The sequence below is a fragment of the Equus quagga genome, chromosome 8 (assembly GCF_021613505.1).
Source record: "Equus quagga isolate Etosha38 chromosome 8, UCLA_HA_Equagga_1.0, whole genome shotgun sequence".
In the NCBI taxonomy this organism is placed as follows: domain Eukaryota; kingdom Metazoa; phylum Chordata; class Mammalia; order Perissodactyla; family Equidae; genus Equus; species Equus quagga.
Genome location: NC_060274.1, coordinates 68,921,740 through 68,940,422, shown reverse-complemented (window position 1 = coordinate 68,940,422; position 18,683 = coordinate 68,921,740). Strand labels below are relative to the sequence as shown.

At 37.8% G+C, this 18,683-nt stretch overlaps 1 protein-coding gene across 1 annotated transcript; it reads left to right on the top strand.

Annotated features, from left to right (window-relative positions):
* Positions 1–6,882: 6,882 nt before the first annotated feature.
* On the top strand, positions 6,883–13,096 carry NDUFA4 (NDUFA4 mitochondrial complex associated). Its single transcript, XM_046668799.1, has 4 exons — positions 6,883–7,040; positions 8,159–8,247; positions 8,955–9,015; positions 12,880–13,096. Exons 1-4 carry the CDS (start codon positions 6,999–7,001, stop codon positions 12,934–12,936), a joined length of 249 nt encoding a protein of 82 aa, XP_046524755.1. The 5' UTR covers positions 6,883–6,998; the 3' UTR covers positions 12,937–13,096.
* Positions 13,097–18,683: the final 5,587 nt, after the last annotated feature.

The following is an 18,683-nucleotide window of genomic DNA, read 5'->3' as shown; positions in this document are numbered from 1 at the left end:
AAAGAAAGCATGGGTGGACTATTCTTGGTAAGTTTTATTTTGAGGTTAATGCTTGCTTTGTAATGTGAATTTGGAAGATCCCTTTTTCAATGTTATAGAATAAATTTAATAGTATAGAAATTACCTATACCTTGAAGGTCTGATAGCTGTTATGGACTGAATGTTTGTGTTCCCCCAAAATACATGTACTGAAGTCCTATCCCCCAACGTGATAGTATTTGGAGATAGAGCCTTTGGGAGGTAATTAGGTTTAGATTAGGTCATGAGGGTGGAGCCTCCGTGATGGGATTAGTGTCCTTACAAGTAGAAGGAAAGAGACCAGAGTTCTCTCTCCCCTCCCTGTGAGGACACACGGAGAAGGCCTTCATCTGGAAGCTAGGAAGACGGTTCTCACCAGAAACTGAATCAGTCAGCATCTTGATCTTAGACTGGCGAATGCTTTTGTATCTATAGCTGTTATTAAAGACCATCAAAAGTAGTTTGCTTTCTGTTGACTACACACTACTTCTGTTACTACACACTTTGACTGTCTTACCTCAGAGATACACCAACTGTGTAGCCCTCCTGCAGGGTCCTTGATCATCTCTTTATTCCACAGGAAAACATGCTGGTCTCCATAACTCTCACCTATACGCCTTGTCTTTTTAAATTGTACCTTCAGACCAAACTTCTCTCTTGAGCTCGAGTGATGTTTCTGCCAGCTTTCAGAGCATCTCTAATTGGATATTCCATAAGTATCCTAGACTCAACATTTCCAAAGATGAATTCATATTCCTGATCTTAGTAAGGACACTATACATCCAGTAACCTAAGTCATATATCAGTATCTATCGCAGCACTTATCGCGAGGTTTTGTAATAACTATACCCCCAGCCCCGCTAGACTACAAGGTGTTGAAGAAAGACAGCAATGTGTTATTCTTCTTATCCTAAGCACTCAGCATGATGAATAGTACATACTAGGAACTTAATATATGTTTAATGAATGAATACATGAACGAACAAATGACTGAATAAATGGATTCATAGAAAAGATCGAAATTGCAGAGAGATACTAAGTGAAGAGGAATAAAACATAGTTATTAAAAAAACTATAATTTGAAGATCTAGGTGTATGGTATAATTTTCCAAAAATTGTAAATGCACAGATTTCCTGAAACATTTTTTAACCAGAAGGTTTCAATAAAAAGAAGTACCACTATTTTAAATTGCTAGAGTTCCCTTACTTTTTAATATTCATTGAATTTTGTAAATAAAGTGCTTCAGGTATTTAATTTAAACTCATGACAGTATGTAAAGCTTTGAGATTTATAACAGTGGAAGTAAACTTTCACAGACCAAAGTATGTTTTCATTTTTCTAATAGAAATTTTATAATTAAATAGAATTTATGCTAAGTAACCATAATTCTATTGGAAGAACATATTTATTTTTAGATTAAGGATAGCTGTGGAATCTTTATTAACAAGTGAATGTATAAAGTGCATTTGTGTTATGAGAAAAACAACTCCAGTTGTCAATTTATCTGCTAAAAAAATAATTAAACGCCGAAATGCAAACAGAGTAAAAGATATAAGATTCTGCCTTCAATTTGCATTAATATAATTGTACTCCATGGCTCACTTATCAAATTAGTCTTCTCTAAAGAAGCTATGTCTTTACTATCTCACATTAATAACAGCACATAATCACTATACCTTCCAAAATTTTCTAGGCTTAATCTTCAGAGAAACTATATGAGAGAAATCATTTTTTTGGAGTGCTACTGATATACTACCTAGATTTTTAAAGAATGATTCACTGTACAACTTACATTTAATTTAGACAACTAATATTTATACTTTTTATATTTTAAAATTGTTCACAAAATTAAATCAAAGGAACACGCAATCCAGAGGGCACAATCTCAGAATGGGATGGTAAAAAAACAGCTCCAATTCATTTATTAAGCCCTTATGCCCTGCAGTTGTTTTATCCTGTGTTTAGATACAAAACTTTTTGTGAGTCTTCACTACCTAAAGGATAAAGTCCCAAATCTAAAATTCTGAAAAATCCCACTTAACCTTTTCCATTTCATTTCCTGTAACTCCTCCCATCACACTGAACTCATCTCAACTCCTTCTGGGCATCATGCACTTACCCCATAAACTTTCAATTCCTCTTCCTTATTCAGGCTATTTCATCTATATGGAATGTATATCTCCCTCTGTTTTTGCCTGATCATTCTGCAAAGATCATAGTCTTCATTAAGTTCTTCACTGGCCCCACAGTCTTCTCTCTTTTTGTGTTATCACAAAATTTGTGTTACAAAATTTTAATTTTGTATCCTTATTGCCCAACTCTAAGCTTGATATCGACAGGGAGATAAAATATCATTTTTTTCCAGTAACAACATTAAACATTTGCAAACAAAAAGACAATCTACCACAGTCTGCCCTTCTGATTATAAACATTTAGATCTTTCTCCCTTCCTCTTTCAAAGTATACTCACCCTCCTCACCAAAGGAGTAACCTAAGAGTACTATACTGTCATTCTTTCCAGCTCAATGCCCATAATCTATGGGCGATGCTGTAGTTTCTGTGTTTGTTCTGGCTATGTCCTCTCTTGATCTGGAGACTTATGAGGTAACAAACTCAAGTTATTTGCCTCACAACACAGAAAATACAGTGGTGCAACAGGGACTGGAGAACCACAGTGAATAATCCTATTCAGAAAAAGAAAGAATGGGAGGTGGGCGCTGGTCCTAAAATTTCACAAAGCAGAAGTCGCTGCTGACTGAAGATGTGGAATATTCCTTGATTAGACCCTGATTTTCCTATCTGGGGATTAGCTCTAGTCCACTCTTCTCCTTGGCTCCTGTCTCACCTCTGGGAACTCTTGCTTTAGATCCATCTAAAGAAGACATTAGCAAATATGCCCTCCTGGGAAGATGAACACATCTCTCAACCTGCTGCTCATCTCTAGAAGATTGGGGTGTCCATCCAAGTGTCATTTCACATCTCAAACAGTCAGTCTCTTTAATCCAAGGCTAATAGTTCTTTTAGCAGAACTTAGTCTACTTTTCTTCTGTTTGACTCCAGTCAACTTCATCCATCAATGGTCATACACATAATTCTTTTTAGATATACCTCTTTCTTTAGATTTAACTTTAGTCACCTTGATCCTATCAGGTTTTGGTGAGAGAGCTACACTCTTGCCTATTTGTCCAGACTTTCAAATTGTTCATTTGAAAAGATTTGCTGAGGCACCTTAATTTTATTAAAATACTTCAACAAAGGTGTGAAGGCCGCATTCATGACTGGGTCATTATCTTCAGGTTTTAAATGACTTTTTTGGCCAAACACCTTCTCACTTTCATCTTAGATAGCTAGAGATGAGAATCAGATGCATCTTCCAACTCTGCAAGTCTCTGAATTCCTAGATGCCCCATTCCCTGTCATTACAGCTTACAAACTGACCAATTATTTTCTGAGTCCATCTCTTTATCGTACTGCCTTATCAACTGTTGTGGATAGTAACTGACGTGCTGCTAACATACTCTTTGCTTGCCTTTTCACTGAAAGCTATGAGTTCATCAGGGACATTAACTGCCTTCCAGTTAATTGAAAACTGTTTCACCACATGTTCCAGCATGGCATAACATAGACTGCCATCTTTCCAGACTCTGGTAATAGCTACCTTGTCACCTGTTGCTGGGACATAAACTCAATGTCACATATTTTAGGATTTTTATTATGATAACATGCCACCACACTTTCAGTACCAAATTCTTTATTAGTCAGAGTAGGCTAGGTTATGTTGCAGTAACAAACTACTCTCAAATCTCATGACTTGCAACAATAAAGGTTTATTTCTCATTCTCAATACATGTCCATTGCAGGTCAGCAACGTCTCTGCTCCAAGTAGTTTTCACCCTAACACCTGAGCCTCTATCTAGAGCATTGCTGATCTCGTGGCAGAGAGAAAAGAGAAAATATGGCACATGTTAGCTCTTAAAGCTTCTGCTTGTGCATGACACATTACTTTTCACATCTCATTTGCTGATTAAGTAAGTCATCCTATCAAGCCTGACATTAATGAGGCAAGTAAGTGATATCCCCTCCAAGGGAAAGGCAGCAGGTATTTGTACATAATATAATCTACCACACATACCAATCCTACTTCTAAAGTTAAAATTTATTTTTACAATCTGTATCTTCTAGTATGGCTTCTTTTTCTAGACTGTCACTTCTACTCTTCAAATCTCTGCTTAAAATATAGGTCACAGACTCTTTCTCCTAACTTGAACGTTCAAAATTTAAACTTTTACAATTTGACATTTGGTTAACATTTAATGAAATTTATATTCCGTAACTCTGCTTTATTAACATTTCCAAAGGCCTCACCTGACTACCTATACTATTGCTACCTCTAGAAACTTGGTCAATGACAAAAAAGTAAGCCACTGAATTTCACTTTCTTATTAACAGTGGTATTCCTGTATACTTATTTACTTATTTTATTATCAACTGTTATCATTAAAAATAAAATATTCCAAAGAGAGGTTTTCCTCCTTCTAATTCCTTTGCTGAAAGCCTACCCACACTTACTGCTGTTAGGTTTCTGCATCCACTTCTAAACATTTTCTGGTTTTTTGTGCTAATTTTTTAAACGTAGGCATACTCCTTACCATAGTCTAGAAGGTCAGTGTCAGAGAGATCTTTGCAACCTCTCCAATCTCATTTCTTCTCTCCTTTTTAAAGGATCAGCCACACTGGACTCCTTTGAGCTTTTCTTTTTTAATCTCAAAACCATTTCTCTTGACAACTGGAATGTTCTTTCCCTAGATCTTCACCAGGTTACTTCCTTCTTTTCATTTAGGTTTCAGCTCAAATATTACCTCCTCAGAGGGACCTTCTGCATCCACTCATTAAAGTAATCTTCTTTCCTCCACTCGCCCATGTCCTTCTCTCTTTCATTATTCTATTTTACTGGTTTATCACTATCTAAAATTATCTTAACTGTTTATGGTGTGTCTTCCCAATCAGCATGTAAACTCTATTAGGGCAGGACAAATTTCTCCTTCACTGCTATCTCCCTAGTTAGAACAATGCCTGGTGCAGAGTAGGTACTTAATAAAGATTTACTTAATGAATGAAAAAGACACCAGTCTTCCTAAACTTCATGACATGTCATCTTAATAATCATCATTTATTTATTTTTTTCCCTTTCTCGCTGGCCATATCTCCTCTCCCAAGCATTACATGCTGGAATTACTTAGCTCCACGTCCTTTATCGCACTTGTCACTCTACCTTCTCTCCCTAGACAAGCTCATTCTGTCATATAGCTTCATTTCCCGAACATATTCTTCTAGTCTAGATCTCTCCTCTGCCCTACAGAAATCCACTGGGATTTTACATAAATATTTATCCACCATTCTCTGTTGTTTCTTATCTCAATAACTAGCATCCACACAGCTGGTCAAAACTGACCCTCTGAAATTATCCTAGACACTGCCCTCTCCTTACTCCCCCATATTCACCCAACCACCAAATCCCGTTGGTGCTACCTCCTGAGTATCTCTGGAATCTTTTCTTCATCATCACATTCCCTACACTAGTGTGAGCTACCACTGTCTCTCACATGGACTAAGTATTGCAGTGGCCCCTTAACCAGTCCCTTCCCTTTCATGCTTATCTCCTCTAATTCATCCTTCCTAGACAAAGCAATCATTTAAAACCACAGCATCTTGTTTTGCTTAACTTCCTAATGCTCTCAGCATAAAACCCATGATGTGTGGTCATGGCCCGGCAGATCTGATCCCCATTTTGCTCTCCTTCTTCAAGTTCCAACCAAACCAGACCTCCCTTAGCTCCTCAAAAGGTCTGTTATTTCAGGTCGTCACACCTATCGCCTCGGTTCTATACTCCTGCATCCTCCTTCCGTCTGCACTTGGTTAATGTCTACTCCCCTTTCAGGTCTAACATTACCTTCTCGCAAAAGTATTTTCCCACACTTCCAGTCCCAAATACTTGTGTGATCTCTTGAGTAATGCTTTAAGCTACGTATGAGTTTGGAGGGGGTTCAGATTGTCCCCAATGCCCCCTAAAGCCTGTCCCATGGAAGACTTTCGGGTTAAAAAAACCCAATAGATAGATGAAAATTGTATTAGAATACTGGAACAGATTATGTGTAGCGACATGCCATTGAAAATACATGTTAAGAATGCAATTTCGGGCCCAGGGAGGGGGGATAGTGGCAATGTCAAAAAGGTCCTGGAGGATCTGAATTCAATTGAGGGCCAAGACCTGAGGGTTTAAAGATCACATTGACAGGACTACTGCCATCTTTAAGTCATTTACTAGTTTTTAACTTCTGCTCGTAAGCGACAGTCTCAGACAGGAAGCAGCTGCATCTTCTTAAACCGCAGGCGCTGACCTTAGCGGCGAGAGACTCGACCCGCCCTCCCGGCGCCCGGCGCGCAGCAGCCACAGGCGCCGCGCGGCTCCCTTGGCGGCGCTCCGGGACGGCCGGCGCGCGCCCGGCACGCGCGCCCCCAGCGCCTCAGCGCGCGGCACCGGCTCGCTGGAGCCTAGCAAGAGGACCCCGACCGCGGAGCGCCCGGCCTGTCCGTCTTCCCGTGGGCCCCATTTCTCAACGCGTGGCTTCCCAAGAAAGTGCCTGTCTAGTCAATCGAAGTGTTCTGGTTTCGACGCACCAATTTACCCGTCATAAATATACATAGCACAGGAATGAGAATGTTTCGCTTTGGAGTGGAACGCTGAAGGTCTGGCCAGGTTACAGAGGACGCGTGAGGCACTGGATCAAAGCAGGCACTATTACGGACAGCAGCATCCGGGCCCTCCTGCCGCAAGCTGCCCTCCGAGCCAGGGGTCCTTCAGGTAGGAGGTCCTGAGTGACTTTGAACGTCCGCTCAGCCTCGGTGCAGTGACTACTGAGTCCCGAGTTTTGCCGGTTTGTTTTTCTGACCTCCCGGATTTGAGGCCTCTGCCGCAGCCATGCTCCGCCACATCCTCGGTCAGGCCAAGAAACATCCGAGCGTAAGTCGTGACCCCTTTCCCAGTGTCCTCACCTGTCCATCTTGTGTTGGTGGAGGCTGCTTCCGCCCCCTGGGAGCTTGCTCCTTCACAGCCACTTACCGTTCCTCGGGGTGGACCTTGCCGCACTTTGTGCTGTCCTCCTCGTTGTCTCAGGCCATTGAGCTCTGACCTTCTAAGCCATGCATCGTTCCAGTGCAGGCGGGCGGGAGGTGAGGGATTCCTTCAAGGAAAATAAACTGGTGAAGGTTGGAGCAATGTGGTGGCCGCACCCTCTCAGGTTGGTGGCACCTAGAAGGATAGTTGTGCGCTGTGTGGATTAGAGACCGGCAAAGGTCAGGTGTTCTGTCTGTTGTTGCTGTGTGTTAAGCATGTTATACTCACCGCATTGCACCACCAGGCCTTGTGACAGTGAGGGTCTCTGATCTTGGAATCCTCTTGTCTTGACATTTTTGGGGAGTTTGGTGGCGCAGAGTTTAATCGCAGTTAAATTCTTTTGTACCTCTCATTTTTCCCTAGCACAACAGCGTGCTGTGGCCTTAAAACTCCATTACGCAGTCTTTAATCTTTATCCTAAACCCAGTTGCCTAACTACACATTAAGCGTTGGTAGCAGTATGTTTTCAGAGATGATGCCCCAAACCGATATTTGTAATGGGAGTGTTTCTGTTTGCTCATTCAGGCTTTTTACTTCACAGAATTTGTTTTTCTTTAGGCTTATATCGAGACAAGTTTAAGTAAATTTGCCAAAAGCTTGTTTTTCAAGCCTGGACCTAAAGGATGCTGGGAAATTTACTGAGACTGATGTATAAGTATTAAAGAAATGAAGAAGACTTGATATATTTTCTTGGAAATTTTTAAATTTGAATATAATTTTTTTCTACATTAAAACAGAATCATCTTCACATTCTTTGGAAATTCCGTTTCTTTCTTTTGAAGACAGTAAAAAGAAATCTTACTGAATGTAAGATCCACCTTTATTCAGATATTTAGACAAGATTGAAAAATAGCAGTTGGAGACTCGAGAATCAATGTGTAGAAGCCACGGTAGCCTTTCTGTTGTCGACGTCTAGGTGTTTGAAGATGGTGATTAATTGTTGTCAATTTTATGTTTGCTTCTAGTTGATCCCCCTCTTTATCTTTATTGGAGCGGGAGGTACTGGAGCAGCGCTCTATGTCTTGCGCCTGGCGATGTTCAATCCAGATGTCAGGTGAGTCCTTTAAAATGTTTAGAACTTTGATGGTTTATCAAGCTGGTTTAGGAGCCACAGTCTTTCTAGGGAGGCAGCATCAAGTACTAGTAGAAAGAACCTGAGTTTTGTAGTCATACAGTAAGTTCAGATCCCAGTTCTGCTGTTGTCATTTACTTTTCCTGGTTCATGAGATTATCTAAATTTCTCTGAGTCCCATTTTCTCACTGGTAGAGTAGAACTGCTAATACCTATCTTGTAACATTGTGAGATAATAACTGTTTTTATAAAATACTTAATCCGGGTTGCTGGTAAGTGTAAATGTTTGTGGCCCGCTCTTCCACAATAAAGAATGTTTCTTTTTGAAGTTGGAAAACAACAGACAACGAAAAGATTGATTCATGGTTATTCTGAGCGCTTTGTTGTTTTTCACTTCATTGATGAAATAGAAAATTTAGTAAAAGTCAAGTGTAAGCTTGCCTATGACAGGGATAGGGGTGAGGACAGCTGCCCCCAAGGCTGTGTCGTCTACCTTTTTTCTAGTTGATTACATGGGATTGCTTGTTGGAGGGCCTATCTTTGTTTCAGCTCCAAAATGAAAACACCACTGTCCTTCACCTATAGAAAATGAGATTGGTCTGTTCAAGATATTAGCTTCTTAAGAAGTACAAAACTATTTTAAATAGTGTTTTATTACTATAACAAGTACAACGTATTGTTCCTTTTAGTTGGGACAGAAAGAATAACCCAGAACCCTGGAACAAACTGGGTCCCAATGATCAATACAAGGTAAGCTACAAAATTGTTTCAGAATTGCTGAAAGTATCTTTTAATAAGTTTTGCCATTGAGTAGTGTTTTTTGAAATTGGATGTACAAGTAAAATTCCATCATAATGACTTTTGAGGAGCTGCTAGATTGTTCTGGTAAATTAAAATGGCATAGCTTTCTAATAAATATTTTTTTCTAGGGATTTTATTCACAGACTTTAGACTCTGGATATGAAATTAAGATAATGTCTTAATTCTGCTGATTTGACTAAGAAAAAAAGGAGGGGATAGTATAGCTATCGTTTACTGTCTTCCTGGATCTTAGATATTCTAGTGCAGAGGTTCACAAACTTCAGTGTGCATAGGCATCAACTGGAGAGGTTGTTACACACAGAATCTTCAGCTCCACACCCAGAGATTCTGACTCAGATGGTCTGTTGTGGAGACTGAGAATTTGCATTTCTAATAGGGTTTCAGATGCCGCTGAAGCTGCTGGTCCATGGACCACACTTTGAGTGGCCCTAATCTAGTGGATGGTTGGGTTGACTATTTTTCCTTGTTGGTATAGTTGAAATATTTCAGATGAGTGTTAGTAGGAAGAAGTGAAAGTCAGCTGAAACTTACATTTTACCATGAACCTTCTAGATAAACTTTATAACATCTTTTTTGAAGAGTGCTTTGTGGAACTACTCTTCCAAAGAATGATTTCGTGGACTGAGACTATTTTATTGAGATATAATTGACATAGAACATCGTGTGTGTTTGAGGTATACAGCCTGTTGGTTTGATACGTTGCAGTATGATTACCGCACTGGTGTTAGCTGACACCTTTGTCACATCACATAATTATTCTTTCTGTGTTGAGAACAGTTAACATCTAGTCTCTAAGCAACTTTGAAGTTTACAATACAGTGTTGTTGACTAATGATTGTGTTGTACTTTAGATCTCCAGAACTTACTTGTTTATTAGTTGTAAGTTTGTACCCTTAAACATCATCTCCCCAATATCCCCCCAACAACCATTCTACTTTCTGTTTTTACAAATTCAGCTTTTTTTAGATTCCACATGTAAGTGATATTTGATATTTGTCTTTCTGTGTGACTTATCTCACTTAGCTTAATGCTCTCAAGGTCCTTCCGTGTTGTCGCAAATCTGAAGCCATTTGTTGATTCCCCAAACGTTAACGTCCTTATGTGTAAAAATTTTGCATACAAAGGCAAAGCATAGCAGTGTCAAAAAAAAATAAATAAAAACAAAAAAAAACCAAGGCAACTTTATTAAGGTATAATTCACATACCATACAATTTACCCAAGTGTATAATATCAGTGTCATAGTTACTCAGAGTCCAGGCTTGATAAAGTCACCTGCTATAACTTGGAAGGTAGATCATGTGTCTAAAGAGCTTCTAAAAAGAAGCTTTTTCTGAAAAAAAGAAAAAGATTTTGGAAACAGGATGTTAGTGGACTGTTACTGGCTGTATTTCCCAAGAGGTGAGCTTGTAGAAGAATTGGGCAGTTTACAAGGAGAAATAAAAGTCCAGAAACTTGTGAGCTTAGAGTGAACGAAGCCCTACTACTGCTTCTAAACCCAAACAATGAGGTAGACTAGATTATTCTCTCTCATCATTCACTGTCCCTCACCTATGAGAATTTGTTTTTCTGGCCCATTGACATCAGGTTTGGCCATGTGACTTGGCTGTGGCCAATCATAAGTGAGGGGAAGTGATCTCTGCTACTTATGAACCACTGTGTGTTCCCCATTTTTCTTTTCCATCTGTCCTGAGACCAAAATTGACATTAAGGGTTATTCATTCAGTCCAGGATTGGGATGAAGACATCATGCAACAGTCAGCTTATAAAATGGTATATAATGCGAGTGAAAAATAAACCTTTGTTTTGGTAGGGCACTAAGATTTGGGGGTTATTTGTTGCCCCTTTATAATCTAGCAAAAGCTAACTAATACAAACAAAAGAGGAGACTAAAATAGAGTTTAAGCATCAAAGGCCCAGCAACACTTCTCCACTGAATAAAATGCCCCAAAGCCAAGATCAGAGTATGTTGCGCCTTGCTAAACTGTTGTTCCACAGACCTTCCGAGTAGCCACCGTTAAATTGAGAAAAACAACGGGGGAATGGAAGCTGAAAACTAAAGCAGAGTTGAAAATTACGTAAATAGAGAATTTTGATACTGGCCTGTGAAACGGAGTAGAAGTAAATGCATCAGAAGCTTGCTTAGTTTTGAGAAAACAGGCAAAGATACCATGACCTTTCCACTCTGCATGGGTATAACGGCTTGATCCTGCTGCTTAATCAGTGTTTGGCAAATCATATAACTTGATCTTCAGTTGCCTCTTTTAGAAAATAAGAATGAGTCATTAAGAGTAAGAATTTTCTTACTGAGTATCTTAGTAAAAATTAGTTAATTGTGATAATTAAATAAGATAAACATAAAGCTTTCTGCCCACAGTGCCTGGCATCTATTAGAAGAGCCCAACAAGTGTTTATTTCTTCTTAATGTATAACCTGCAGTTCCTTTTATAAATATTCCCTGTAGCATTTTGTTAACATGTTAGAGAGAGCACAGTTAGTTTCTTTTTTAAGTCTCGTTGTTTAGGTTCAGTTGCTTCGTAAGAACACTGTCAGAACAAAGGATACTGCTTTATGGCTTATTCTTACTTCTCTGTCTATGAAAGTCTGTATGTACCTCAAGGATAAGCTTTACAACTGGGGAATTTTTCTTTTTTTACAAGTCAAGTAAAGTAAGAATTTTTCTCACTTTAGTTAGAGATAAAGAAGTTAGGGTATGTTTGGAGAAATTTTAAAAAGCGTTTGAAGAAATAATGGATACATATTTATGAGGTTTTTGCTTTAAAACTCTGTGAGGAAAATGTTGATGATTCTGCAGTTTGGATTCTTTTGGAGTTAAATAGCGTAGTCTTAAAGTAATTCTAGCACAACCTCTTCAGTGTTCTTTGGCATGAGAATGAGTAAACTTAAGATTATAGCCTTATTTGGACTTATGTACAAATCCTAATGTTTCCTGAGTAGAAACTGGAGCGGTTTCAAATATAAATTATTAAAAAAAAAGTTTTTGAGAGTTAGAAGCAGTTTTTTTTAAGGCAATCATAGTAAAATAGTAAGATTTATTTCTATAATTTTAGTTGAATATAAGGAAGTTTTGGGAATTACAAATTTTCAAATATACAGTATTATTTAAATACAGTATTATTTAAAAGCAAAAACAGTATTATTTAAAAGCGTTTGTACTAGAGTGGTCAGGTGTCAGTTTAATATTGATGCAATCTGGGTTAGGAAATTAAGGAAACTTCTAAGTGAGAGACACAGAGAAGAGAAGAGCCGTCAAGGCAAGCCAGTTTGTGTTTAAAAAGTTATGTAAACCCCACAACAAAGTGTTACCATATCTACTAGCCTACCTTGGTTGCTGTGAATCTGTCCTATCTAGATTATAGCACTCTGCTAACCAAGTAGCGATGATGATTCTTGGTTTTCCTCTATTCTGTTGGAGATTCATTTGTGTACTTAGTAAAGATGGAAGTAAAACAATAAGAACTGGAAGTATGTATCAGAAGGAATTCTTAATTATTTACTGTGAAATAGAAGAAATTTTAATAGATTCTGACTAACAGATTATATTAACACTACTCTTCTGAGGTGGATTGAATATTTTTACTTTGCCAAAACCATTTTTAAAGGGTGGAATTTTAGTGTCTTTCTTGAATCACTTTTATGTTGTTAAGTATTCTTAATAAAAAATTCAGGTCTGTAGTTTTTATATAGAAAACTGAATATAAATAATTCTAAAACTTCTGTACCATCTCTGTGTATTTGATAGGTTATCTAAAATATCTTTTTTCTTTTCCAAGTTCTTCTCGGTGAATGTAGATTACAGCAAACTGAAGAAAGAAGGTCCAGACTTCTAAATGAAATGTTTCACTATAAAGCTGCTTAGAATGAAGGTCTTCCAGAAGCCATCCGCACAATTTTCCACTTAACCAGGAAATATTCCCCCTCTAAATGCACGAAATCATGTTGGTGTGTTATGTTGGGGTTTACACTGATTAATAAATATCTGAAACTTGATATGTGTGACTATTTAATGCTGAAAATCTGCTCTGAACTTTATAAGAAATAAATTATTAGAATTTAAGGAATTTCTTGAATTTCTATATGTTTATATAAATTGAAAATAAGACTTTAAGCTGCTCAATAAAACATTTTCATTTTCTGTGTAGGCCATTGGTAACTTCACTGGAGCATATTTAACAACTAGACCTGGAAATTATACAAAGGCAGGTCAGGAAGAATATTCAAGCCTCTGGCATTGGCAAAATGGAAACCTCTGGATTTCTGTTACTGGCTGATGTCAGCGTGTGCAGTTGTTAACAGTAGTTTTTACCATGGCATTCTCTTTGCTGAAGATTTTCAAGGTTATCAGTCACTGTGGTTTTGCTGTTGGAAATTGTAGTTGGATCTGAGTCTGTTACTGCTAACCATGGAGCTAGGAGCCAAGAAGAGATCTTGAGAACTGCTGAGCCTTGGCAGGTTTTCAAAGGCTGGGAAGTACATTAGTAGCAATTTTAAGTGGGGAAAGTGTGAGAGATGGACTATGGAATTGGAATTCAATTGGAGAAAATATTAATGTGTATGTTAGTGTTACATGGCTCAGGCCTTTTAGCAGAGTCTTAAATGGTGATTGAACAGAACATTTCAGTGGTGGCTAATCAAGAATTAACTGTATCTTTTATAAGTTTTCACACAGGTGTGAGCAGCTAAGTCATCATGTCATAGAAACATTTGAGGAATTTGAGACGTTTTGGATTAATGTATAAATAATTGAAATACTTTGTTTATACAGTAGAGCACATTTTACATGTCAGGAACTAATTCATGTAATTCAACATGGATTATCTCAAATACTTAAAAAAATTTTTTTTAAACAGTTGAGGAAGTTAAGACTTGGATTAATTAAATTACTGAACTACATTCTGTTGGCTCAAAGGTAGATGTTTGAACCCAGGTGGTCTTGGATCTAGAGTGTAGAGTGCATTTCAGTTCCTTGACACCTTATACTTTAAGCTCCTGAGTTTCTTGTGTATTTTCAGTCTCTAGAGTGGGGTTTTTCAACCTTACCGCTATTGACTTTCCAAGTCAGATAACTTGTAGCAGCCTGTCCTGTGCATTTTAGCATATTTAAGAGTGACCCTGTCCTCTACCACTGGAAGTTGATAGCACTCTACACCTCCCCAGGTTGCCTCCGGACAAAAAATGCCCGCAGACATTGCCAGATGTCCACTGGTGGGCAAAATTGCCCCATTCCCACCCCTCTTGACAACTGCTGTAGACACTTGGGTACAAATCACCTCAAAGTTTAAAGTTGTGTGGAGAAACATGGTGGCCTTAGTTATAGATAGCTAAGTTATTGGAAAACATTTATTTTGAAGAACATTTTACTAAGCAGTTCCAAATAAATGCTATATTAAGAAAGAAGTAACAGCATTTTCTAGTATTGAAGACAATCATATGGATCCTTAAGGATTCTTAAACTTTAGCATCTTCAGGACTTTCCTATGTAAGAATGAATGTTAAGTTTGGCATGAAGTATAGTATATTTTGAAGAAACTACGTGCCATTACTGCTATTCAGGAGCTACAATGGCAATAGAAGTAGATTGTCCATTAGGAATGCATCAGATGTCAATGCTGCCAGGAAAGATAGGCTTTTTTTTTTTCTTTCAAGTGAATTTGTTTAGAATTGTGCTTTTACTGTGCTTAATTTTACAACAGACTTGCTTTGTCACTTCTCCATCTTAATGAGGTCACCAGGCAAAGCTGTATTTAAATACAGATATCTGGGGTTAGGATTTATGTAGTTTTGAAAAGTTGCAGTTTTCAGAATTTACAAATGCTTCCCGTAAGAGCCAAGCAAAAATTATACTGAACTTCACTTCTTTCAAGTTTATTAACCCACGCTGATCAGGTCTTACCCTTACCACTCCACTAAAAATGCTCTTGTTAAGGTCATCAATGACCTCCACATTTCTAAATTCAGAAGTCAGTCATCAGTACTCACTTTGACCTAACAGTAACAGTTGACAGAGCTCCTCTTGAAACATTGTCATCCCTTAGTCTCTAGAACACCATACTGTCTTTGTTATTCTTTTACATCATTGGCTTTTCTACTCAGTCTCTTGGTGGTGCACTTTCATCTTCGTGACCTTTTAGCATTGCAGTGCCCCAAAGGGAAAAACACTGAACCTTTTCAGTATCTGCAATCTCTTCATCCAGTCTCATGCTTCACATACCATGCTTGGGATGTTCAAGGTAATCTTTCAGACTGGGTGTTTTTCCATATGTATATGTATGTATACACACATTATATATGATTATATGCATTTCTGTTCGCTTGACCTCTCCATGTGGATGTATAATAGGTCTCTTAAATCTAACATGTCCAATTCTGAACTTGTGAACATCTCAATTTCCATATCCACAATCTCAATCCCACTGCCTTCAATGATATCAATTTATAGGAACATACTCCTTGCAGTAGTTGAGGCCAAAATCCTTGGAGTCTTCATTAACTTTTAACACCCCCATATCCAATGTATCAATAAATCATGTTTGCTCTACCTTCAAAATATACCCAGAATCTCACTGTTTTCAACACAATTCTTCCACTATCACCTTGGTCCTCAGCCATCATCATCTAACCTGGATTATTAAAATAACCTCTCAGCTGTTCTCCCTGTCTACAGTCTGTTTACAACACAGCAGCCAAAGTGATCTTTAATATGTAAGTCAGAATATGACCTTCCTTTGCTCAAAACCCACCAAGATTTTCCCATTTTACTCAATGAAAGCTAGATACTTTTAAAAAAACTTTCTGACTCTGCTTTCTGCTATTCTCCATTTTGCTCACACACCTCTGTCGTGGATTTACTTGATCTTCCACAAACAGAAGCACATTCCTGCCCTTCCCTGGCTTGGAATTCTCTTCCCTAAATGTTGGAAAGGCTTCTCTCACTTTTTTCTAGTCTTTGCTCCAGTGTCACCTTTTCAATGAGGACTTCCTTGTCCAAAATTTCACACCCTACTTCACCCTCATCACGTTTTATTTCCCGTCTCTTTGTTTCTCTCCTCAGTATTTACTGTTATATTTTGTTTGAAATATCTCCCCCAACTAAAATGTAAGCTCCATGACCTTTTGTCCGTTTGTCCATTTTGTCCATTTTGTTTGTTGATGTATCCTCAACACCTAGAATGGTACCTAGCATGTAGTTGGTGTTCAATAAATATTTGTTAAGTAGATAAATAAAAGGCCAGTTCATCAAGTGTCTAGAGCAGAGTATCTAGTCTTAAGTGGTTACAAATGACTCTTGATGGAGGCAGAGAATCAGAATTGGAGATGGTGGAATGCCTTTTGCAAAATGATTCTGAATTATGCTCCCTCGCCACCACCCCCAGTTGGTAATTTTGTAATAGGTCTTTTTTATTTCCAACTAGAGCATTATGTTTGTACTAAAACATCTCCTTTCCTGGAATTTGAAAGCTATTTTTTAATTCCACATTTCAATCAAGATGAATCTGAATGAAGAAAAGCAAATAGATACAGGCACAAATAAAACCATATAGGTCCTCCTTTTATTTAAAAAAAAAAAAAAAGACCTTAAAGTCCACAATCCATAGTCCTCATTGCTCCAAACTATCCATTTTCTTTCTTCCCATTTTTTCTTTTCTTTCCAATTGTAAGAGCAATGCATGCTCAGCACAGTTAAAATAATTGCAGAAAACATTTTTATATGTCCAAGGCTTTCTTTTAGAGGTGTAGAGAATATGTTAGAATGCTATTCTGTAACCACTTTCTCAAAAATGCCCAAATATGGCATTTAGGAACATTGTTATTTTAACAATTGCTTTTGACCTTATATGTTAATTTGAAATTTAAGTTTTAAATGAAATAAAAAATATATATATATTTACGACACTTCAATATTTCCTATGATAGCAGTTGGTCCCATTCCTCTAGGGTGGTTGGTAGAATTCATCTTTGGGGAAAATCTCCACTTTTCTTGGTTATGTAGAAAGAAAAAAAGACAAGAGAAAGGGTTATAAGAAAGCATCTCATGTCAGAATGAAACTAATACCAATAATAGATAACATTATTGAGCCAGGCACCACACTAAGCTCTTTGCATGTATTACCTCATTTATTACTAATTACAACATTATAAAGCAGACTTATTACTACTCCCCCTTCTTTTAGATGAATGAGGAACCCAAAGCATAAAAATATGCCCAAAGTATAACAACTAGGAAGTGGTGGAACCAGGATTTGAATCCAAGCTGTTTGCCTTCAGAGTTCATTCCTTGAAGCCTCTAGACCTGTCTTATAGGGTTGTCATTACAATTAAATAGCATTATGTATGTAAGAGGCTTAGAATTTCCCCTGGTGGAAGAAGCATTATTTAAATATTTGTTATTATAATTATAAACCCTAGAATTCATTTCCTCTTCTCCTTCTGTTGGAAACTTTAATGGGAAACTCCTAAAACCCACATTATATAAAAGAAAGGAAAGAAAAGGACTATTTAGTAGAAGCTTGTCCAACTACCAACAATCTGATCAAATGATCCCTTATTGCAAATATTATCGATTTCAACATGTGGACGAGGTGACCACCTTTTACACGAGAACTATAAGACTAAGAAGTGGTGTGATTTATGTTTCTCCTTAGGTTTGCTAAAGCAATGCCTGCCCACATAGCATGCCATAATAATGTTCCACCCTCTCTAATTTGCATTATGACTCAGTGAATTAAAATCTTGATATGCAGGTCATCTCTCCTAGGTTGAAAATAATACTGACTTAATCCATGCTTGATATTGAAAGAATCCTTTGATGCTATATGAATGACAAAAAGCATCTTGACAAATTTATCTCAGGTCTCTTCCCCTGCAGTTGTTTTTTAATCTTAAAAGGTAACAGCTTATATACTCTATAATAACCTTTTTCTGTCTGTTCCTAACCAGAAAGAGGAGTCAATGCTACACAAGATTTTCAAACTCCATTTAAATCGTCCTAAGTGAAGATACTTTGGAAACTTGATTTGTTTTAAATTGGTCAAAGAGTAATTTATTATTCCCTGTTATGTAGTATATTTAAACATCTTAAGTTACAAAGCAACTTTGTTAGAAGAATCCTGTCAAATTGCCTTAATCCTATAATTCTTATAAGGGGTTTGTCTGATGTTCCCTCATGATTGCTTGTAGCAGTGGTGTGCTGGTAAATGTTTAGCAACCAGCTCTTGAGGGTGGGATGGGTGGGCAGAATCCTGATTTGTAGCATTTGCCAATTTCTGTGATTGGCAGATTAATGCCTTTCCCCAAAGTAGTCCACTTCCCATTGCCTGGAACCTGAGAATGTATTAGGTTACATGGTAAAGGAGAAGTAAGGTTGCAGATGAAATTAATGTTATTAATTAACTGACTTTAAAATAGGGAGATTATCCTGGATTGTCCAGGACCAGAGTAATCAGAAGAGTACTTAATTGTGGAAGAGAGAGGCTGGAAAAAGAAAGTCAGAGGGAGGTATGACTACAAAACAACGATCAAAGAAGTGCAATGTTGCTGGCTTTAAAAATGGAGAAAGGAGGCCCAGCCCAGAGTTGTT

What these genes read in the sequence shown, in the direction of transcription:
- NDUFA4 (XM_046668799.1), top strand. Translation starts at nt 6,999, where the DNA reads ATGCTCCGCCACATCCTCGGTCAGGCCAAGAAACATCCGAGC. An exon ending in AGGCCAAGAAACATCCGAGC is followed by an intron (nt 7,041 to 8,158) that starts GTAAGTCGTGAC and finishes GTTTGCTTCTAG; the next exon opens with TTGATCCCCCTCTTTATCTT. An exon ending in ATGTTCAATCCAGATGTCAG is followed by an intron (nt 8,248 to 8,954) that starts GTGAGTCCTTTA and finishes TGTTCCTTTTAG; the next exon opens with TTGGGACAGAAAGAATAACC.